A 22,758-nucleotide genomic window follows, 5' to 3' on the forward strand; every position below is an offset into this window, starting at 1 on the left:
GGACCCCTCCTGTACCGCTCTGGGCTCCTTCAACTCCATGGGTGGACACCTTATTGTCCCAAACTCAGGTATGGGTCTTTATGGTACAGTCTCAGAGTAATTGGTCTATGGTATTTAAAAAAAAAATGTACCACCTTTTTCTCCCCAATTTTGATCTTGTCTCATCGCTGCAACTTCCCAACGGGCCCGGGAGGCCAAGGTCGAGTTATGTGTCCTCCGCAACATAATACGCCAAACCACGCTTCTTAACACCCGCCCTCAACAATCTGTCAGAGGAAACACTGTTCACCTGGCGACATAGGTCAGCCTGCAGGCGCCCGGCATGCCACAAGGAGTCGCTAGAGCGCGATGAGCCAAGTAAAGCCCCCCCGGCCAAACCCTCCCCTAACCCGGACAACACTGGGCCAATTGTGCACCGCACTATGGGACCCCCGATCACGGCCGGTTGTGATACAGCCCGGGACTGACCATCCATAATATCACAATTATAGTTTTAAGCATGTTTTGAGGCTATACAGTGTTTACATTTACATTATTTAGAAACATTGGAGTTAAACAAGCTTATATTTTGGGTTTTGATGGGGTACAACAGTTGAACCAATTTCTTGGGGCCTTATATGTTCTTCAAGAATCAATGGGTATATACAGTATCATCAATTTATAAGTCCAAAAATATGGTATTTGGTATTTTATTAGGATCCCCATTAGCTGTTGCAAAATCAGCAGCTACTCTTCCTGGGGTCCACACAAAACATGAAGCATAATACAGAATGACATAATACAGAACATCATTAGACAAGAACAGCTCAAGGACAGAACTACATACATTTTTAAAAAGGCACACGTAGCCTACATATCAATGCATCCACACAAACTATCTAGGTCCAATAGAGGAGAGTCGTTGTGCCGCGAGGTGTTGCTTTATCTGTTTTATTAAACCAGGTTTACTGTTTATTTCAGCAATATGAGATGGAAGGAAGTTCCATGCAATAAGGGCTCTATATAATACTGTCCGCTTTCTTGAATTTGTTCTGGATTTGGGGACTATGAAAAGACCCCTGGTGGCATGTCTGGTGGGATAAGTGTGTGTCAAAGCTGTGTAAGATGACTATGCAAACAATTTGGGATTTTCCACACATGAATGTTTCTTACAAAAATAAGAAGTGATGCAGTCAGTCTCTCCTCAACTCTTAGCTAAGAGAGACTGGCAGCATAGTATTTATATCAGCCCTCTGATTACAATGAAGAGCAAAACATGCCGCTCTGTTCTGGGCCAACTGCAGCTTAACTAGGTATTTCCTGCAGCACTGGACCACACGACTGGACAATAATCAAGATTAGACTAAACTAGAGCCTGCAGAACTTGCTTTTTGGAGTGTGGTGTCAAAAAAGCAGAGCATCTCTTTCTTACGGTCAGACCTCTCCCCATCTTTACAACCATTAAATCTATGTTTTGACCATGACAGTTTACAACCTAAGGTAACACCAAGTAATTTAGTCTCCTCCACTTCTTCAACAGCCACACCATTCATTACCAGATTCAGCTGAGGTCTAGAACTTAAGCAATGATTTGTACCAAATGCAATGCTCTTAGTTTAAGAGATGTTCAGGACCAGTTTATTACTGCCCAACCATTCCAAAACAAACTTAACTCTTTGTTAAGGGTATCAGTGACTTTATTAGCTGTGGTTGCTGATGCGTATATGGTTGAATCATCAGCATATATGGACACACATGCGTTGTTTATTGCCAGTGGCAGGTCATTTGTAAAAATAGAAAAGGGTAGAGGGTCTAGAGAGCTGCTCTGCGGTACACCACACTTTACATGTTTGACATTAGAGAAGCTTCCATTAAAGAAAACCCTTTGAGTTCTATTAGATAGATAGCTCTGAATCCATGATATGGCATCGGTTGAAAAGCCATAACACATAAGTTATGGTCAATAATATCAAAGGCTGCACAGAACAATACTGCTGTTCTAACAGTACTGCTCCCACAATCTTCTTATTATACATTTCTTTCAACCAATCATCAGTCAGTTGTGTCAGTGCAGTACATGTTGAGTGCCCTTCTCTATAAGCATTCTGAAAGTCTGTTGTTAATTTGTTTACAAACACAATTTTTGCTAAGAGCTGTCAGCAAGCTTATACAGTATGTCTGCTGTTAGAACCAGTAAAGGCACTACCACTCTTGGGTATATTTGTATTTATTTAAACTTTATTTAACTAGACAAGTCAGTTAAGAACAAATTCTTATTTACAATGACGACCTTCCCCGGCCAAACCCGGACGACGCTGGAACTCCCAATCCTGGCCGGATGTGATACAGCCTGGATTCAAACCATGGACTGTAGTGACGCCTCTTGCACTGAGATGCAATGCCTTAGACCGCTGCGCCACTCGGGTAGCGGAATTACTTTGGCTTCCCTCCAGGCCTGAGGACAAAGACTTTAAAGACTAGGCTCAGATTAAAAATATGACAGATATGAGTGGCTATAGAGTCAGCTACCATCCTTAGTAGCTTTCCATCTAAGTTGTCAATGCCAGGAGGTTTGTCATTATTGATCGATAACAATACGTCTCCCACACTATCTTTACAAAATTCAAACTTGCAATTATTTTCTTTCATAATATATATATTTTTTTGCATGAAAAACTGTTCGTTTTTGGCATTTCCAGCCTAAGTTTGCCCACTTTCCCAATGAAGTAATCATTAAAATATTTGGCAACATCAAATGGTTTTGTGATGAATAAGCCATCTGATATGGTGAAAGATGGAGTTGAATTTGTCTTTCTGCCCATAATTTCATTTAAAGTACTCCAGTTTTTATATGATTGATCGTTGCTTCATAATACAGTTTCTTCTTCTTTTTGTTGAGCTTAGTCACATCATTCCTCAATGTGCAGTAAGTCAGCCAGTCAGATGTGCAGTAAGTCAGCCAGTCAGATGTACAGTAAGTCAGCCAGTCAGATGTGCAGTAAGTCAGCCAGTCAGATGTGCAGTAAGTCAGCCAGTCAGATGTACAGTAAGTCAGCCAGTCAGATGTACAGTAAGTCAGCCAGTCAGATGTACAGTAAGTCAGTCAGTCAGATGTACAGTAAGTCAGCCAGTCAGATGTGCAGTAAGTCAGCCAGTCAGATGTGCAGTAAGTCAGCCAGTCAGATGTACAGTAAGTCAGCCAGTCAGATGTGCAGTAAGTCAGCCAGTCAGATGTGCAGTAAGTCAGCCAGTCAGATGTACAGTAAGTCAGCCAGTCAGATGTACAGTAAGTCAGCCAGTCAGATGTGCAGTAAGTCAGCCAGTCAGATGTGCAGTAAGTCAGCCAGTCAGATGTGCAGTAAGTCAGCCAGTCAGATGTGCAGTAAGTCAGCCAGTCAGATGTACAGTAAGTCAGCCTGTCAGATGTACAGTAAGTCAGCCAGTCAGATGTACAGTAAGTCAGTCAGTCAGATGTACAGTAAGTCAGCCAGTCAGATGTACAGTAAGTCAGCCAGTCAGATGTACAGTAAGTCAGCCAGTCAGATGTACAGTAAGTCAGCCAGTCAGATGTACAGTAAGTCAGCCAGTCAGATGTACAGTAAGTCAGCCAGTCAGATGTACAGTAAGTCAGTCAGTCAGATGTACAGTAAGTCAGCCAGTCAGATGTGCAGTAAGTCAGCCAGTCAGATGTACAGTAAGTCAGCCAGTCAGATGTGCAGTAAGTCAGCCAGTCAGATGTGCAGTAAGTCAGCCAGTCAGATGTACAGTAAGTCAGCCAGTCAGATGTACAGTAAGTCAGCCAGTCAGATGTACAGTAAGTCAGCCAGTCAGATGTGCAGTAAGTCAGCCAGTCAGATGTGCAGTAAGTCAGCCAGTCAGATGTACAGTAAGTCAGCCAGTCAGATGTACAGTAAGTCAGTCAGTCAGATGTACAGTAAGTCAGCCAGTCAGATGTACAGTAAGTCAGCCAGTCAGATGTACAGTAAGTCAGCCAGTCAGATGTACAGTAAGTCAGCCAGTCAGATGTGCAGTAAGTCAGCCAGTCAGATGTGCAGTAAGTCAGCCAGTCAGATGTACAGTAAGTCAGCCAGTCAGATGTGCAGTAAGTCAGCCAGTCAGATGTGCAGTAAGTCAACCAGTCAGATGTGCAGTAAGTCAGCCAGTCAGATGTGCAGTAAGTCAGCCAGTCAGATGTGCAGTAAGTCAGCCAGTCAGATGTGCAGTAAGTCAGCCTGTCAGATGTACAGTAAGTCAGCCAGTCAGATGTACAGTAAGTCAGCCTGTCAGATGTACAGTAAGTCAGCCAGTCAGATGTACAGTAAGTCAGTCAGTCAGATGTACAGTAAGTCAGCCAGTCAGATGTACAGTAAGTCAGTCAGTCAGATGTACAGTAAGTCAGCCAGTCAGATGTACAGTAAGTCAGCCAGTCAGATGTACAGTAAGTCAGTCAGTCAGATGTACAGTAAGTCAGCCAGTCAGATGTACAGTAAGTCAGCCAGTCAGATGTACAGTAAGTCAGCCAGTCAGATGTACAGTAAGTCAGCCAGTCAGATGCGCAGTAAGTCGGCCAGTCAGATGTGCAGTAAGTCAGCCAGTCAGATGTACAGTAAGTCAGCCAGTCAGATGTGCAGTAAGTCAGCCAGTCAGATGTGCAGTAAGTCAGCCAATCAGACATGCAGCCAGACTTAGTAGCCACTCCTTTTGCCCCATCTCTTTCAACCATACAGTTTAACATCCCTCATCAATCCATGGAGCCTTAACAGTTTTAACAATCAGTTTTTTTACAGGTGCGTGTTTATCAATAATTGAAAGAAGCAATTTCATAAATTCAAGTGCAGCGTCTGGATGCTCCTCATTAATTACATCAGACCAACACATATTTTTAACATCACCCACATTAGACTCACAATACAATATTTTGTATGATCTCTTATACACTATTTTAGCACCAACTGTTGGAACTTTGGCTTTCCTGGATATAGCCACTATATTGTGATCACTGCATCCAATGGGTATGGATACAGCTTAGAACACTGTTCTACAGTATTAGTAAAAATGTGATCGATACATGCGGATGATCTTGTTCCTGTAGTGTTTGTAAACACCCTGGTAGGTTGATTAATAACCTGAACCAGATTACAGGATCTGGTGACAGTAAGAAGCTTCCTCTTGAATGGACAGCTTGAATGAAAACCAGTCAATATTCAGGTCCCCAAGAAAGTAGACCTCTCTGTTTACATCAGATTAGATACTGACCGTTATCACATGGTGGCCTATAGCAACACCCCAAAAGAAAAGGCTTTAGATGTGCCATGTTGAACCTGCAACCACAACACTTCAATGACACTTGACATGAGATCTTCTCTAAGCATTACAGGGATATGGCTCTGAATATATACAACACCTCATAAGCGTTCCTGTCTCTTCTATAGATGTTATATCCTTGTATTGCTACAGCTATGTCATCAAATTATTTATCTAAGTGAGTCTCAGAAATGGCTAATATATGAATGTTATCTGATGTTAGCAAGTTATTGATTTCATGAACCTTATTTCTAAGGCTACATATATTAATAAGGTGCTATTTTCATCCCTTTCTTGCGTAGCTTATCAGAGATAGACATAATACTGAAAAGAGCAAACAAAGTAAGAGAGAAAAATATACATTCAGGAGTCCATTAATCAGTTGGTGTGTGTGTGTGTGTGTGTGTGTGTGTGTGTGTGTGCTGCAGGGTTGAAGCTACGAACCAATAGGCTTGGCTCACTCATCCTTTCCATGCTTCTCGGAGGGATGGTGGACAATGAGCCTGTCATAGTGGATGTATGCAATGTCCCCACGCGCTCTGGCAGCTTTCATGACTGGGATCAGTTCTTTCCTCTGCTTGCGCTCAGCTTCAGGATAGTACTCGTTGAGGAAGATATACGTTCCTCTCAAGTTCTTGGCTCTTTCCAGAACAGCTACCTTTTCCTTGAACCTCAGGAACTTGACCACTATTGGCCTGGGCCTGTCAACTGGGCTGGTGGTGGGTTTTCCAGTACTGTCGGCGCGCTACACCTCAATCTTCCTGTGGTCTATCTTCAATTTCTCAGAGATCATTTCCCTCACTTTGTCCTCAGACTCCGTCCAGGTCTCATGTGGAGATTCTGCAATTCCGTCCAAAACCTTGTTGTTCCGCCTTGATTGGATGTAGCTATTAAGGGTTCTAGCTTTAATACAGCACAGGCCAGGGTCTGTTTAGCCAGAAGGAAACTGTTGAGACAGAATATCCATAAGCGGTTAGTCATTTGAAGTCAAGCAGTGGAATTAATTGAAGTCAAACTAATTAGTCCTATTCAAATTGAACTTTAAACTGAATAAGTATTCCGGTAAGTCTGTAAAGGTATTCATAAAAAAAAAACGTTCCTGCAAATCCATCAGGTTCAAGGGCCTTAGCCATAAGCAATTAACAGACCGCTCTAGCCTCTAGATGATGATTGGAGCGTTGGTGCTTTCATACACTGACATTGGTTTTAGGTGCTTTATCAGTTCTCCCTCTTGTATAGTTCTTTGGAGCAGCTGACAAGGTCCCCTCGTGGTGAGTGTGTTAGAAGGCTGTTTCCTCAAAGTGACTTAGCACGGTGTGTGTAATAACAGGATTAGCAGCCTATGTGGAGTCAGGACTGACATGGTGATCATTCTCACCACCCCATTACTTCCATCCCCCTTCCCACGCTATGCTCCAAAAGGGGGGAGCGCTAGTTTTCCATTCATTCATTATGATCAGGAGATGATGCTGTGATCCTGACACGTCTTTCCCTCTAATTCACCAGGGATCACCCTTATCCTCTACACATGGCCTGTAATAGGGGCTAACGCCATACTGAAGCATGACTCCCTGGAGAGAGGGAGGGAGAGAGGGGGTGAGAGAAGGAGAGAGAGTCAGAGAGAGAGGGAGGAAGAGAAGGGGAGAGAGAAGAAGAGAGACAGAGAGACAGAAAGAGAGAGAGATTTGACTTTGAAAGAGTTCTTAAAGCTCTCCACGGTCAATCAGAGCATGTGTTCCACACACTGCGTGACAGGGCTGTAAGAGTGGCTGGGTGCCTGTCTGCTCAGAGCACAGAGCATGCGTTCCACACACTGCGTGACAGGGCTGTAAGAGTGGCTGGGTGCCTGTCTGCTCAGAGCACAGAGCATGCGTTCCACACACTGCGTGACAGGGCTGTAAGAGTGGCTGGGTGCCTGTCTGCTCAGAGCACAGTGCATGCGTTCCACACACTGCGTGACAGGGCTGTAAGAGTGGCTGGGTGCCTGTCTGCTCAGAGCACAGAGCATGCGTTCCACACACTGCGTGACAGGGCTGTAAGAGTGGCTGGTTGCCTGTCTGCTCAGAGCACAGAGCATGTGGTTGGTACACTTCTGTTCTGTTCTGTTTAAGCTGTAGTACTGCCTACATGATCTGTGCGGTTCTCATTTAGCACATGCGGTCTGTTTGTGATGCAGTACAGATGCATGTTGACAGCTGGGAAAAGCAGGCAGAAACTTCTAGGGTTTGTAGAGTTTTTCTCTTGAAAACTTGTTTCTGGCTGATATTAGCTACCTCATCATGTTACACAGAGAGAGCGAGAGAGAGATATTGTAAATCTCAAAAGTAAGCTTTGGCAATATGTACATTGTTATGTCATGCCAATAAAGCTAATTTAATTTAATTGAGAGTGAGAGCAAGAGAGAGAGAGAGAGCGAGAGAGACAGCGAGAGAGAGAGAGAGCGAGCGAGAGAGAAGAACACATCAGTCATATAATATTTTGTGGTTCCTGGGTAATGAAATATTGCGTTTCTCTCTCTCTCTATTCAATTACATTTCAATTGAAGGGTTTATGGCATGGGGAAACATATGTTAACATTGCCAAAGCAAGTGAAGTAGATAATAGATAAAAGTGAAACAAACAAAAAAAAATTACATTAATTACATCTGAAAAAACAGAGCAAGCAGTAAATTATTTTGTGTGTAATGTATTTTTCGTTATGTGTCGACCCCAGTAAGGCAAATGGGGATCCACCTAAATCAAATCAAATCAGACACAGATGGAGAACATTTAAATCACATACGTTCATATCTACCATATAATGTTGTTAGGGGACATTGTGAGGCAGTATTTAAACTACAGTAAGAGACAGGGAAGGGGCAGTGAGTGACATGGCTGTGGTTGTTTTGGCCTCAGGATGTCTCTCCACTGTCTGTCTGTCCGTCTGTCTCTCTACTGTCTCTCTGTCGCTCTGTCTGTCTGTCTCTCTCGGTCTGACTGGCAGGCTGTCTGTCTGGCTGGCTGTCTGTCTGCATGGGCCTAGGTAGGGGATAAACACTAAACACAGAATGACAGAGTGAGCATGACAGGGAGGGCTGGAGGTCAGTGCAGGGCTGGACAGATGGTGTGTGTGACTGGACTGTGTCTGACTAGTGTATGTGTGTTACTAGTGTGTGACTATAAAGTGTGTGTGACCACAGTGTGTGTGTGACCAGATTTTGTGACTAAAGTGTTTGTGACCGCAGAGTGTGTGTGTGACGAGAGTGTGTGTGATCGTGGTGTGTCTTGTCTCCACAGGGGTGAGTCTCCTAGTTCCAGCGGGGGCTGTCCCACAGGGTAGAGTGTATGAGATGTACGTGACCGTTCACAGGAAGGACAGCATGAGGTAACTACAATCTACTTTTTCCCTTCTGGCTCTGCTGTTTACACCGGTCAACACACACATCTCCTACAGACACTACCCACACTGTCACAACACGTCTAACCTGTGTGTCTGTGTGTTCCCCCAGACCCCCAGTCGATGACTGCCAGACAGTGCTGAGTTCAGTGGTGAGCTGTGGCCCCCCAGGGGCCCTCCTGACTCGCCCAGTCATCATCACTATGCACCACTGTGCTGAGGCCGATAGTGATTCAGCCGAGGATTGGCTGATCCAGCTCAAGAGCCAATCACAGCAGGCCCAGTGGGAGGTGAGTGGCATGTTGCTGTGCCTGACAATGTGTGTGGAGGTTGAAGATGGTACTGGAAAAGGTGATGCAATACTGAGGAAAAAGACAAGACAAAGTTGGAGGGAAAGAACTAATGCAGAATTATAATGGATCAATTACATGAGGTAGGATGACCGTGGGGATTAACAGAGTAGAGCAGGCCTGGGCAATTATTTTCCATGGAGGGCCACATTAGAGCCACATTAGGGCCACAAATATATTTTTGCCATCGCGGGCCAGAATCATATTACAGGATTATACATCATGTGTGTTGACAGATATATCTATTGTAAATCAAGTCTAGATATAATATGCTACTTATTGAACTTTTTTAACATGCACAGAAATAAACCACATCCATATTCTCCTTTTGGTAGGTATTTTCATTATTAAACATGCAATGAACTACACGGAGGGAAAAGTACACTGTGCATTCAGCACCATGGACAGAACTCTTGTTAACGGGTATGCACAAAAACACCATAAAGAGAGAGAGCCTAACATTACATATAAACTACTCAATCAGTGTGAGTAGTGAAGTCTCTGATAGGCATTGACTGGAGCAGTGAAGTCAGGTATAGTTTCTGACGTCGCTATGCGCAGGATTGCTGAGAGGTGAGAGTCAGTAAGAGATGATCTGTGCCTTGACTTGTTATATTTCATCACTGAAAATGTCTGTTCACATACGTACATAGGTTGACCAAAACAGTACAAACATCTTCTGAGCAGGACTCCTAATCTTTGGAATGTTTTGTTAATCGAGAGATGCATAGAACCTCGTCAGTGACATTGTTTTGAATAGTTCTCCAATCATTGCATCAGACTGAAGATCGATAAGCTCAAGTTGCAGGTCAGTGGGAGCGTTATCCACATTGAAGGTGAAAGGAGAAGAAACCAACAGCATGTCTTTTTCCAACACTTTGAAATCCTCAAAACGAGGAGAAAACTCACAGTTCAAAGCACACAGCAGCTTTGTATACTTCTCCCGCTGGTCATCTGATAGGGAACAGACTAGTAGTGTCGGAAGGTGGGTGAGATTGTCTGCTTCTACTTGACGGGTCAGGAGGAGCAATTTTCCCTTGAAGGCTTTGACAAGGCTGTACAGCTGATGTGCAAAGGGCCCTTCCCTTGTAGTTTGGAATTCAGTTCATTAATGAGAGCCATGATGTCCAACCATCCTTTATCTTGCAGTTAAGGGAAATCCACATAAACTCTGCAAAAGAAAGAAGCGTCCTCTTACTGTCAACTGCGTTTATTTTCAGCAAACTTAACATGTGTAAATACTTGTATGAACATAACAAGATTCAACAACTGAGACATAAACTGAACAAGTTCCACAGACATGTGACTAACAGAACTGGAATAATGTGTCTCTGAACAAAGGGGGGGTCAAAATCAAAAGTAACAGTCAGTATCTGGTTTGGCCACCAGTTGCATTAAGTACTGCAGTGCATCTCTCACTCATGGACTACCCCAGATTTGCCAGTTCTTGCTGTGAAATGTTACCCCACTCTTCCACCAAGGCACCTGCAATTTCTCTGACATTTCTGGGGGGAATGGCCCTAGCCCTCACCCTCCGATCCAACAGGTCCCAGACGTGCTCAATGGGATTGAGATCCGGGCTCTTCGCTGGCCATGGCAGAACACTGACATTCCTGTCTTGCAGGAAATCACAGGATGAGCGGTATGGCTGGTGGCATTGTCATGCTGGAGCCTGCAGGAAGGGTACCACATGAGGGAGGAGGATGTCTTCCCTGTTACGTACAACGTTGAGATTGCCTGCAATGACAACAAGCTCAGTCCGATGATGCTGTGACACTCCGCCCCAGACCATGACGGACCCTCCACCTCCAAATCGATCCCGATCCAGAGTACAGGCCTCGGTGTAACGCTCATTCTTTCGACAATAAACACAAATCTGACCATCACCCCTGGTGAGACCAAACCACGACTCGTCAGTGAAGAGCACTCTTTGCCAGTCCTGTCTGTTCCAGCGACGGTGGGTTTGTGCCCATAGGCAATGTTGTTGCCGGTGATTTCGGTTGAGGACTAGCCTTACAACAGGCCTACAAGCCCTCAGTCCAGCCTCTCTCAGCCTATTGCGGACAGTCTGAGCACTGATGGAGGGATTGTGCGTTCCTGGTGTAACTCAGGCAGTTGTTTTTGCCATCCTGTACCTGTCCCGCAGGTGTGATGTTCGGATGTACCAATCCTGTGCAGGTGTTGTTACATGTGGTCTGCCACTGCGAGGACCATCAGCTGTCCATCCTGTCTCCCTGTAGCGCTGTCTTAGGCGTCTCACAGTACGGACATGGCAATTTATTGCCCTGGCCACATCTGCAGTCCTCATGCCTCCTTGCAGCATGCCTAAGCCACGTTCACGCAGATGAGCAGGGACATTGGCCATCTTTCTTTTTCTTTTTCAGAGTCAGTAGAAATGCATATTTAGTGTCCTAAGTTTTCATAACTGTGACCTTAATTGCCTAACATCTGTAATATGTTAGTCTTTTATCGACCATTCCACAGGTGCATGTTCATTAATTGTTAATGGTTCATTGAACAAGCATGGGAAACTGTGTTTAAACCCTGGATTTTTACAAATTATCTTTGAAAGACAAGATCCTGAAAAAGGGGGTTTATTTTGTTGCTGAGTTTATTTTCCTTTCATTTGCAAAATCTCAGCAATTTCCGACAGGTCCCACACCCTTTTTAAGCATCTTCCCCAAACTCAGCCATCTCACGTTTGTGTGGTAGGTGAGATCTGCATGACATGACTCTGTCTCTTCCAACAGTGAGACAAACTGCATGTGGTATTAAAGATGTTGCTCTTATGAAGTTTACCACTTTAGTGACTGTATCCACAACATGGCTCATTTTCAGAATACATTTACAGAGCACCTCCTGATGAATAATACGAAGCAGGAAAATCATTTTATGATCTGGGTTCAGCTCAGCTACTTGATCTTGTATCCTTTTCAAAAGGCCAAACTTTTTTCCTGTCAAGTTTGGGCACCCATCAGTGGTCCCACTGGATAACTTTTCAAAACTCAGTCCCAGCTTTGCCACACACTTATTAACCTCCTCCAATAAATATTTTCCTGTGGTTGTGCTCTTCATTGACTGCACTGAAGCAAGCTCCTCTGTAATTTCAATGATGTCTCGTAAGAATATCAATATCTACGCCGTGTCACGTGCATCATCCAGGGCCACGGGGAAATAGGTGAAATCCTTTACCTTGTTTTTCAACTTTTCCATATTCTCTGTGACGTCCTCAACACGCCGTGTCACTGTTCGTCTTGACAGAGAAACATTTTCAAACAGCTCTTTCTTGTCAAGGGCAAAGTATTGCTGTAGAGTTTAATTAAACATTCTTTAATTAATTCACCCTCAGCGAATGGCTTGCTATATTTAGCAATTTTGTAGGACAGTACATGGCTAGCTCTCGCAATTCCATCGTTTGCTGAATGCAGTTTTGTGAAAAGTCCTTGTTGCTTTTGCAACTGAGAAAGCAACTCTTTCGATGCGCTTGCCCTCTGCTCAGAAGACATGTTCCTATATTTCTCTGCATGCTTCGTCTGGAAGTGTCAGTTGTAGTCTTTCAAGACAGCGATACTCTCTTTGCACACTAAGCACAAAGCTTTCTCTGATAGCTTACTAAAGACATGTTTCGATGTCTACTCTTGCTGGAACACCCGACATTCATTATCTACTTTACTTTTCTTTGAAATCTTTGAAAAACTAATTTTTGCGCAATTTCTAGCTAGCTACTATTTGTATCTGTGACGTGTCAGTCACTGTCTGTCCTCATGCAGTTGTTATTTTTGTGTGTCTTCAAAATAGATGTCCCACAAGCAGTGGGAGTTAAATCATTACACGGCGAGTATTCATTGGGCTTTTCATTTTCAAAACATTACTATTGCAAATTCTTTATGTGATCTGAGCATGATTCTGCAGGCCGTAGTGAATCAGGATGCAGGCCGGATAGGTCCTCCGGGCCGGCCTTTGCGGAGAATAGGATGAGCTACTGCATCTCTGATAGCAAGGAGTGTAAAGCAGCCTGCATACATACAGCCTACGGGCTGAATTGGAGACAGAGGATTGTGTAAGAACTGTTTTAGGGAATAGCATGCTGGCATTTCCACCCCAGGCTCTCTGTCTTTTCCGCTTCTGTGTGTGTGTGTGTGTGTGTGTGTGTGTGTGTGTGTGTGTGTGTGCGTGCGTGCGTGCGTGCGTGTGTGCGTGTGTGTGACAGTTCTCTGCCCATAGGCCCCATCATCAAGAGCAGTGATGATGAGAAGTTGTTTGCCCCCGGTGTCTCTGTGAACATAGCCCCATGCCCAGCCTCACACACAAAGCAGACTTTTGTTTTTATCCTTCACACACACACACACACACACACACACACACACACACACACACACACACACACACACACACACACACACACACACACACACACAAACAGGCACACATACAAACATAATGGTTTAATTAGCAGTAGCAGAAGGCAGATGCAGCCTATGCAAACGCCTCTGCACTAGAAACACCTCCTTAGAGCTGGTAAGCATTGTCCCCCCTCCGCTACCACCACCACCACCACCACCACCTGTGTGTTCAGACCCCTTGACTTTTTCCAAAAAGCCTTATTCTATACTGGATTACATTAAATGTTTTCCTCATCAATCTACACACAATACCCCATAATGACAAAGCGAAAAAAGGTTTTTAGAAATGTTTTATGAAAAATAAAGAACAGAAATAACTTATTTACAGAAGTATTCAGACCCTTTGCTATGAGACTCGAAATTGAACTCAGGTGCATCCTGTTTCCATTGATCGTCCTTGAGATGTTTCTACAACTTGATTGGAGTCCACCTGTGGTAAATTAAATTGATTGGACATGATTTGGAAAGGCACACACCTGTCTATCTAAGGTCCCACAGTTGACAGTGCATGTCAGAGCAAAAATCAAGCCATGAGTTCGAAGGAATTGTCCATTGAGCTCCGAGACAGGATTGTGTCGAGGCACAGATCTGGGGAAAGGTATCAAAACATTTCTGCAGCATTGAAGGTCCCCAAGAATACACTGGCCTCCATCATTCCAAACAGATCACCGACCATTTTGAATCCCACCGTACCTTCTCCACTATGCAATCTGGTTTCAGAGCTGGTCATGGGTGCACCTCAGCCACGCTCAAGGTCCTTAACTACATCATAACCGCCATCGATAAGAGACATTACTGTGCAGCCGTATTCATCGACCTGGCCAAGGCTTTCGACTCTGTCAATCCCAACATTCTTATTGGCAGACTCGACAGCCTTGGTTTCTCAAATGATTGCCTCGCCTGGTTTACCTACTACTCTGATAGAGTTCAGTGTGTAAAATCGGAGGGCCTATTGTCCGGACCTCTGGCAGTCTCCATGGGGGTGCCACAGGGTTCAGTCCTTGGGCCGACTCTCTTCTCTGTATACATCAATGATGTTGCTCTTGCTGCTGGTGATTCTCTGGTACACCTCTACGCAGACGTCACCTTTCTGTATACTTCTGGCCCCTCTTTGGACACTGTGTTAATTAACTAACCTCCAGACGAGCTTCAATGCCATACAACTCTTCTTCCGTGTCCTCCAACTGCTCTTAAACGCAGGGAAAACTAAATGCATGCTATTCAACCGATCCCTGCCCGCACCTGCTTGCCCGTCCAGCATCACTACTCTGGACGGCTCTGACTTAGAATACGTGGACAACTACAAATACCTAGGTGTCTGGTTAGACTGTAAACTCTCCTTCCAGACTCACATTAAGCATCTCCAATCCAAAATTAAATCTAGAATTGGCTTTCTATATCGCAACAAAGCATCCTTCAATCATGCTGCCAAACATACCCTCGTAAAACTGACCATCCTACCGATCCTCGACTTTGGTGATAAAATAGCCTCCAACACTCTACTCAACAAACTGGATGCAGTCTATCACAGTACCATCCGTTTTGTCACCAAAGCCCCATTCACTACCCACAGAACAAATATCTCACTGGTCACCCCCAAAGCCAAGTCCTCCTTTGGTCGTCTTTCCTTCCAGTTCTCTGCTGCCCATGACTGGAACGAATTGCAAAAATCTCTGAAGCTGGAGACTCACATCTCCCTCACTAGCTTTAAGCACCAGCTGTCAGAGCAGTTTACAGATCACTGCACCTGTACTTAGCCTATCTGTAAACAGCCCATCTATCTACCTACCTCATCCCCATACTGTTATTTATTTATTTATTTATTTTGCTCCTTTGCACCCCAGTATCTCTACCTGCACATTCATCTTCTGCCGATCTACCATTCCAGTGTTTAATTGCTATATTGTAATTACTTCACCACCATGGCCTATTTATTTCCTTAACTCCCTTATCTTACCTCATTTGCACTCACTGTATATAGACTTTTTGTTTTATTTTGTTCTACTGTATTATTGACTGTATGTTTTGTTTATTCCATGTGTAACTCTGTGTTGTTGTATGTGTCGAATTGCTACGCTTTATCTTGGCCAGGTCGCAGTTGCAAATGAGAACTTGTTCTCAACTAGCTTACCTGGTTAAATAAAGGTGAAATAAAAATACATAAATAAATACATCAATTCTTAAATGGAAGAAGTTTGGAACCACCAAGACTTTTCCTAGAGCTGGCTGCCAGGCCAAACTGAGCAATCAGGGGAGAAGGGCTTTGATCAGGGAGGTGACCAAGAACCCGATGGTCAATTTGACAGAGCTCCAGAGATCCTCTGTGGACATAGGATAACCTTTCAGAAGGACAGCCATCTCTGCAGCACTCCACCAATAAGGCCTTTATGGTAGAGTGGCCAGATGGAAGTCACTCCTCAGTAAAAGGCACATGACAGCCCATTTGGAGTTTGCCAAAAGGCACCCAAAGGACTCTCGGACCATGAGAATAAGATTATCTGGTCTGATGAAACCATAATGGAGCATCACCAAGCGTCACATCTGGAGAAAACCTGGCACCATCCCTACGGTGAAGCATGGTGGTGGCGGCATCATGCTGTGGGGATGTTTTTCAGCGGCAGGGACTGGGAGACTAGTCAGGATCGAGGGAAAGATGAACTGAGCAAAGTACAGAGAGATCCTTGATGAAAACCTGCTCCAGAGCACTCAGGACCTCAGACTGGGATGAAGCTCCACCTTCCAACAGGACAACGCGGAGTGGCTTTGGGACAAGTCTCTGAATGTTCTTGAGCGGTCCAGTCAGAGCCCGGACATGAACCCCATCTAACATCTCTGGAGAGACCTGAAATAGCTGTGAAGTGACGCTCCACATCCAACCTGACAGAGCTTGAGAGGATCTGCAGAGAAGAATGGGAGAAACTCAAGTGTGCCAAGTTAGTAGTGTCATACCCAAGAAGACTCGAGGCTGTAATCTCTGCCAAAGGTGCTTCAACAAATTACTGAGTAAATGGTTTGAATACTTACAGTGGGGAGAACAAATATTTCATACACTGCCGATTTTGCAGGTTTTCCTACTTACAAAGCATGTAGAGGTCTGTCATTTTTATCATAGGTACACTTCAACTGTGAGAGACGGAATCTAAAACTAAAATCCAGAAAATCACATTGTATGATTTTTAAGTAATTAATTAGCATTTTATTGCATGACATAAGTATTTGATCACCTACCAGAATAAGCCTGTAACATAACAAAATGTGAAAAAAGTCAAGGGGTCTGAATACTTTCCGAATGCACTGTACATGTAATATCTCTGATACACACACAAACTCACACTTTCTCAGTTTAATTTGACCCTCCTATACACTCATTCTTTCCCTTGCAGTTGAGTCGTGCTGCAAATGAAAGATGCCTTCTTTTTCCTTAGCTTGGGGTGCTGAATTCTACTCTAATATGTCAAATATAATATAATTGTCAGTAGTTGTTATACAAAATAAATAACCTATCAATTATTCTTTATAAATTGTCCTGAAATCATCTGGTTGTTCATTTTACTGTCAGATAGACTAGTCACTGGGGTTCTGTAGTATTTACATGTGAAGGGATGGATTTGAGTGTTGATGTAAAACACTGAAGGGGTTTCCTTCCAGAGCTAGCTCAGAGCAGAGCATCTGGCCTGGTCATCACTGGCCTGTCAACTCATGCACTGATACTCCCATCCTCTCATACACAGCCCTGGTCTGGCTCTATAATCCTTCAGCTGCTTAGCAACAGCCTCTAGCCTCTCATCCCATCAGAGCTGATACAGCCCTGCTCTACCACTCAAGGTCTGTGGGTTTCTGTCTGAGTTTCACTAAGATATAGTCCTACAGAAAGCAGTGGGGTGAAGACGAGTTAAGGGTTAGGTATAAGGGTGTTGGAAGAAGAACGCTAGTTTCCTAGCTTCCTGTATTATTTCCTAGATTCCTACATCCCGTCATACACGTCTATAGAAAGCAGTGGGGTTTATTTTAATTTAAGGTTGTATATAACACTATTGATAGGATAAACTCGATTCCTGTATTATTTCTTAGATTCTTAGAATTCTAGATTCAGACTTTTGAAAGCAGTGGATTTTAGGGTTCAGGGTTGTGTGTTGGAAAGATAAACTAGATCCCTCTATATTTTGACCACCTGACCCCTCTGCAGTCAGTGTGGGAGAGAGAGACTGTGAGTGACTCTGAGAGAGATGTGGGTTTGATGTGGTACTGAGAGACTGGCTTGAGTCTTTTTTAGTCGTTCGTTCTACTGCATCAAAAACAGAAGAACTGCCTGTCCTGAGAGAAACTTTATTAGGTGTGCCTTGGACTCTCTTTGTCAGCTCTGTTGATAAAGATACTTATAAACCTTCAGAGCTGCAAGAAAAACAAAAACATCTGTAATATACAGTCTTATTTTGGGCTACTTACTGTACAGTATATGACTTTGATGGATTGGCTCTGGCCAGGCAATAAAACAAGATTTTGGAGTGAAAGCATTTAAACAGAAAAATAAGTATTGACTATATCTCAGCCTGTCAGCTGTGTGGATGGTAATATCCTGAGGTGACGGCTAGTTGCTTTATATGAGCTTTTCTTCCCACTGAGCCGAGGCCAACAACACACAAAGGACTGGTGATATATTGTGTTTTCTATGACAGAAAATGGTAGCTATCTCTTCTAATTCTTGCCATAGAGAGGCAGTCAGGCAGACAGACAGACAGGCCAACAGGCAGTCAGACAGACAGTCAGGTCAGCAAGCAGTCGTCAGTCAAGTAGTCAGACAGTCAGGCAGTCAGACAGACAGACAGATAGACAGTCATAGTGAGAGATTCAGCATCTGGGTAAATGCACTATATATACAAAAGTATGTGAACAACCCTTCAAATGAGTGGATTCGGCTATTTCAGCCACACCCGTTGCTGACAGGTGTATAAATTCGGGTACACAACCATGCAATCTTCATAGACCAACATTGGCAGTAGAATGGCTTTATTGAAGAGCTCAGTGACATTCAACGTGGCACAGTCATAGGATGCCACCTTTCCAACAAGTCAGTTCGTCAAATTTGTGCCCTGGTAGAGCTACCACGGTCAACTGTTAGTGCTGTTATTGTGAAGTGGAAACGTCTAGGAGCAACAACATCAGCACAATAACTGTTTGTCGGGAGCTTCATGAAATGGGTTTCTATGGCCGACCAGCCGCACCAAAGCCTAAGATCACCATGCGCAATGCCAAGTGTCGGCAGGAGAGGTGTAAAGCACACCTCCATTGGACTCTGGATCAGTGAAAATGCGTTTTCTGGAGTGATGAATCACGCTTCACCATCTTGCAGTCTGACAGATGAATCTGGGTTTAGCGGATGCCAGGAGAACGCTACCTACCCCAATGCATAGTGTCAACTGTAAAGTTTGGTGGAGGAGGAATAATGGTCTGGGGCTGTTTTTCATGGTTCGGGCTAGGCCCCTTAGTTCCAGTGAAGGGACATCTTAATATTACAGCATACAATGACATTCTAGATGATTCTGTGCTTCCAACATTGTGGCAACAGTTTGGGAAAGGCCCTTTCCTGTTTCAGCATGACAAGGCCCCTGTGCACAAAGTGAGGTCTATACAGAATGGTTTGTCGAGATCGGTGTGGAAGAACTTGAGTGGCCTGCATAGAGCCCTGACCTCAACCCCATCAAACACCTTTGGGATGAATTGGAACGCCAACTGCGAGCCAGGCCTAATCGTCCAACATCAGTGCCCAACCTCACGAATGCTTTTGTGGCTGAATGGGAGCAAGTTCCCGAAGCAATGTTCCAACATCTAGTGGAAAGTTTTCCCTGAAGAGTGGAGGCAGTTATAGCAGCAAAGGGGGGACCAAATACATATTAATGCCCATGATTTTGGAATGAGATGTTCGAAGTGTAGTGTAATATATTACCGTGCAAGTGTATATTTGTGTTTGTATGTGTGTGTGTGTTTGTATGTGTGTGTTTGTATATGTGTGTGTGTGTATGTGTGTGTGTGTGTGTGTGTGTGTGTGTGTTTGTATGTGTGTGTGTGTTTGTATGTGTGTGTTTGTATATGTGTGTGTGTGTGTGTGTGTGTGTGTGTGTGTGTGTGCGTGTGTGTGTGTGTGTGTGTGTGTGTGTGTGTGTGTGTGTGTGTGTGTGTTTTTGTATGTGTGTGTGTGTGTGTTTGCGTGTGTATCTGTGTGTGTGTGGATGAAGATAGCAGAGAGTTATGAGTAACAGGTGGTCTCTCTGCCTCAGTAAGTCTCTCCTCATTGAGTCTTTCTGCACACGTCACTGTCACCGCATCATGATTGATGATGGAATATGTGTGTTTCTGGAGTGTAGAACGTTGGCAGTGATGAATTGAGTAAATAAATCACTTCCCTGTGCCTGTGTGTGTGTGTTTACATGTGTGTGTGTGCCAAATCAAAATCAAATCAACATGTATTGGTCGCGTACACAGGTTTGCAGGTGTTACAGCAGATGCAGCTAAATGTTGATGTTACTAGCTCCAACAGGGCAGCAGAATGTCTATCAAACGCCTCCCGGGTGGCGCAGTGGGCAGGGTGCTGTGCCACCAGAGACTCTGGGTTCGCGTCCAGGCTCTGTCGCAACTGGCTGCGACCGGGAGGTCTGTGGGGCGACGCACAATTGGCCTGGTGTCGTCCGGGTTAGGGGGGGTTTGGCCGGTAGGGATATCCTTGTCTCATCGCGCACCAGCGACTCCTGTGGCACCCGGGCGCAGTGCAAGCTAACCAAGGTCGCCAGCTGCACGGTGTTTCCTCCGACACATTGGTGCGGCTGGCTTCCGGGTTGGATGCGCGCTGTGTTAAGAAGCAGTGCGGCTTGGTTGGGTTGTGTATCGGAGGACGCATGACTTTCGACCTTCGTCTCTCCCGAGCCCGTATGGGAGTTGTAGCGATGAGACCGGATAGTAGCTACTAACAATTGGATACTATGAAATTGGGGAGAAAAAGAGGGTAAAAAAATAAAAATGTAAATGAAATGCAATGCAAATACACAAATAATCTACTTCTAAACTAGGAATCAAGAAATGACACAACAAGTCAAATTAACAAGCAAATGAATCAAATCAAATGTATTTATATAGCCCTTCTTACATCAGCTGATATCTCAATGTGCTGTACAGAAACCCAGCCTAAAACCCCAAACAGCAAGCAATGCAGGTGGCTAGGAAAAACTCCCTAGAAAGGCCAAAACCTAGGAAGAAACCTAGAGAGGAACCAGGCTATGAGGGGTGGCCAGTCCTCTTCTGGCTGTGCCGGGTGGAGATTATAACAGAACATGGCCAAGATGTTCAAATGTTCATAAATGACCAGCATGGTCAAATAATAATAATCACAGTAGTTGTTGAGGGTGCAACAGGTCAGCACCTCAGGAGTAAATGTAAGTTGGCTTTTCATATCCGATCATTGAGAGTATCTGTCACGCCCTGACCATAGAGAGCCTTTTATTATTTTATTGTTGGTTAGGTCGGGGTGTGACTAGGGTGGGTACTCTAGTTGTTTTATTTCTATGTTGGCCTGGTATGGTTCCCAATCAGAGGCAGCTGTTTATCGTTATCTCTGATTGGGGATCATATTTAGGCAGCCTTTTCCCCCTGGGTTTTTCTGGGATCTTGTTTTTGTGTAGTGCCTGTGAGCACCTCATTTGCGTCACGTTTCGTTACTCTGTATTGTTTTTGTGAGTTTCATTTAATAAACATTTGGAACTCTACGCACGCTGCGCCTTGGTCCATTTATTCATTAAACAATCGTGACAGTATCTCTACCGCTCCTGCTGTCTCTAGAGAGTTGAAAACAGCAGGTCTGGGACAGGTAGCACGTCCGGTGAACAGGTCAGGGTTCCATAGCTGCAGGCAGAACAGTTGAAACTGGAGCAGCAGCACGGCCAGGTGGACTGGGGACAGCAAGGAGTCATCATGCCAGGTAGTCCTAGGGCTCAGGTCCCCCGAGAGAGAGAAAGAAAGAAAGAGAGAAATAGAGAATTAGAGAGAGCATACTTAAATTCACATCTTTGCAATGTTACGCAGATGGAAAAAAGCTGTCCTTGAAACAATCTTGATATGTTCGTCAAAAGAGAGATCAGGGTCCAGAGTAACGCCGAGGTCCTTCACAGTTTTATTTGAGACGACTGTACAACCATCAAGATTAATTGTCAGATTCAACAGAAGATCTCTTTGTTTCTTGGGACCTATAACAAGCATCTCTGTTTTGTCTGAGTTTAAAAGTAGGAAGTTTGCAGCCATCCACTTCCTTATGTCTGAAACACAGGCTTCCAGCGAGGGCAATTTTGGGGCTTCACCATGTTTTATTGAAATGTACAGCTGTGTGTCATCCGCATAGCAGTGAAAGTTAACCTTATTTTTTCGAATGACTTCCCCAAGAGGTAAAATATATAGTGAAAACAAAATTTGTCCTAAAACGGAACCTTGAGGAACACTGAAATTTACAGTTGATTTGTCAGAGGACAAACCATTCACAGAGACAAACTGATATCTTTCCGACTGATAAGATCTAAACCAGGCCAGAACTTGTCCGTTTAGACTAATTCGCGTTTCCAATCTCTTCAAAAGAATGTGGTGATTGATGGTATCCCGAACCCTAACCCTGATTTATACGCTGAAGCTATGTTGCGCTTGGTGACCTCTGACTGTTTCATCTTAACATCGTTGATGCCGACGTGGATAACAATATCCCTATACTCTCTACACTCGGCAGTTTTAGCTACAATCCAGAGTAGAGTCCAGAATATAAATATGTGGTGTGTATAAACAGCATATCATTTGGAAAAGAAAATGGTATGTATAGTAGTAGGTCTATTAGGATCGACTGTGTGGAGAATAAACAACAGTATATACTGTAAACACTATAAGTGTGTGTGTGTGTGTGTGTGTGTGTGTGTGTGTGTGTGTGTGTGTGTGTGTGTGTGTGTGTGTGTGTGTGTGTGTGTGTGTGTGTGTGTGTGTGTGTGTGTGTGTGTGTGTGTGTGTGTGTGAGGCCCAGTTTAGCCCAGTTTTCTACTCTATATTATAGTTATCCCCCCATTGTGGAACACTCATACCGAACCCCAGGACCAGAGGCTAATGACCAGCTATAATACTGTGTTAAACAGCCTGGCTCAATAGAAAATACTGTCACACACACCCACATCTACCCACACACACACACACACACTATGAAATACTGTCATTCCTCTTCTGTCTATCCGTCTCATAATGGGCTGAATGGATGCCAGGGGGGTGTGCTGCTCATAGGAGCGTCAGGATAAGACTCAGTTAGACCCAGACACCAGTAATGAAACAGGAA

At 44.2% G+C, this 22,758-nt stretch overlaps 1 protein-coding gene across 3 annotated transcripts in view; it reads left to right on the forward strand.

The window, feature by feature from the left end:
• The window catches only part of LOC110537154 (netrin receptor UNC5C), a 263,198-nt gene that overhangs the window by 234,717 nt on the left and 5,723 nt on the right, over positions 1 to 22,758 (forward strand). For all 3 annotated transcript variants that reach the window (XM_036937158.1, XM_036937160.1, XM_036937159.1), the window contains 3 exons: positions 1 to 68; positions 8,560 to 8,647; positions 8,772 to 8,949. The exon at positions 1 to 68 is cut by the window's left edge and continues 292 nt beyond it. In XM_036937158.1, coding sequence (XP_036793053.1) covers positions 1 to 68; positions 8,560 to 8,647; positions 8,772 to 8,949 — 334 coding nt within the window. The remainder of the gene's footprint in view (positions 69 to 8,559; positions 8,648 to 8,771; positions 8,950 to 22,758) is intronic.

This window comes from Oncorhynchus mykiss, chromosome 12, assembly GCF_013265735.2.
Source record: "Oncorhynchus mykiss isolate Arlee chromosome 12, USDA_OmykA_1.1, whole genome shotgun sequence".
Taxonomy (NCBI): Eukaryota; Metazoa; Chordata; class Actinopteri; order Salmoniformes; family Salmonidae; genus Oncorhynchus; species Oncorhynchus mykiss.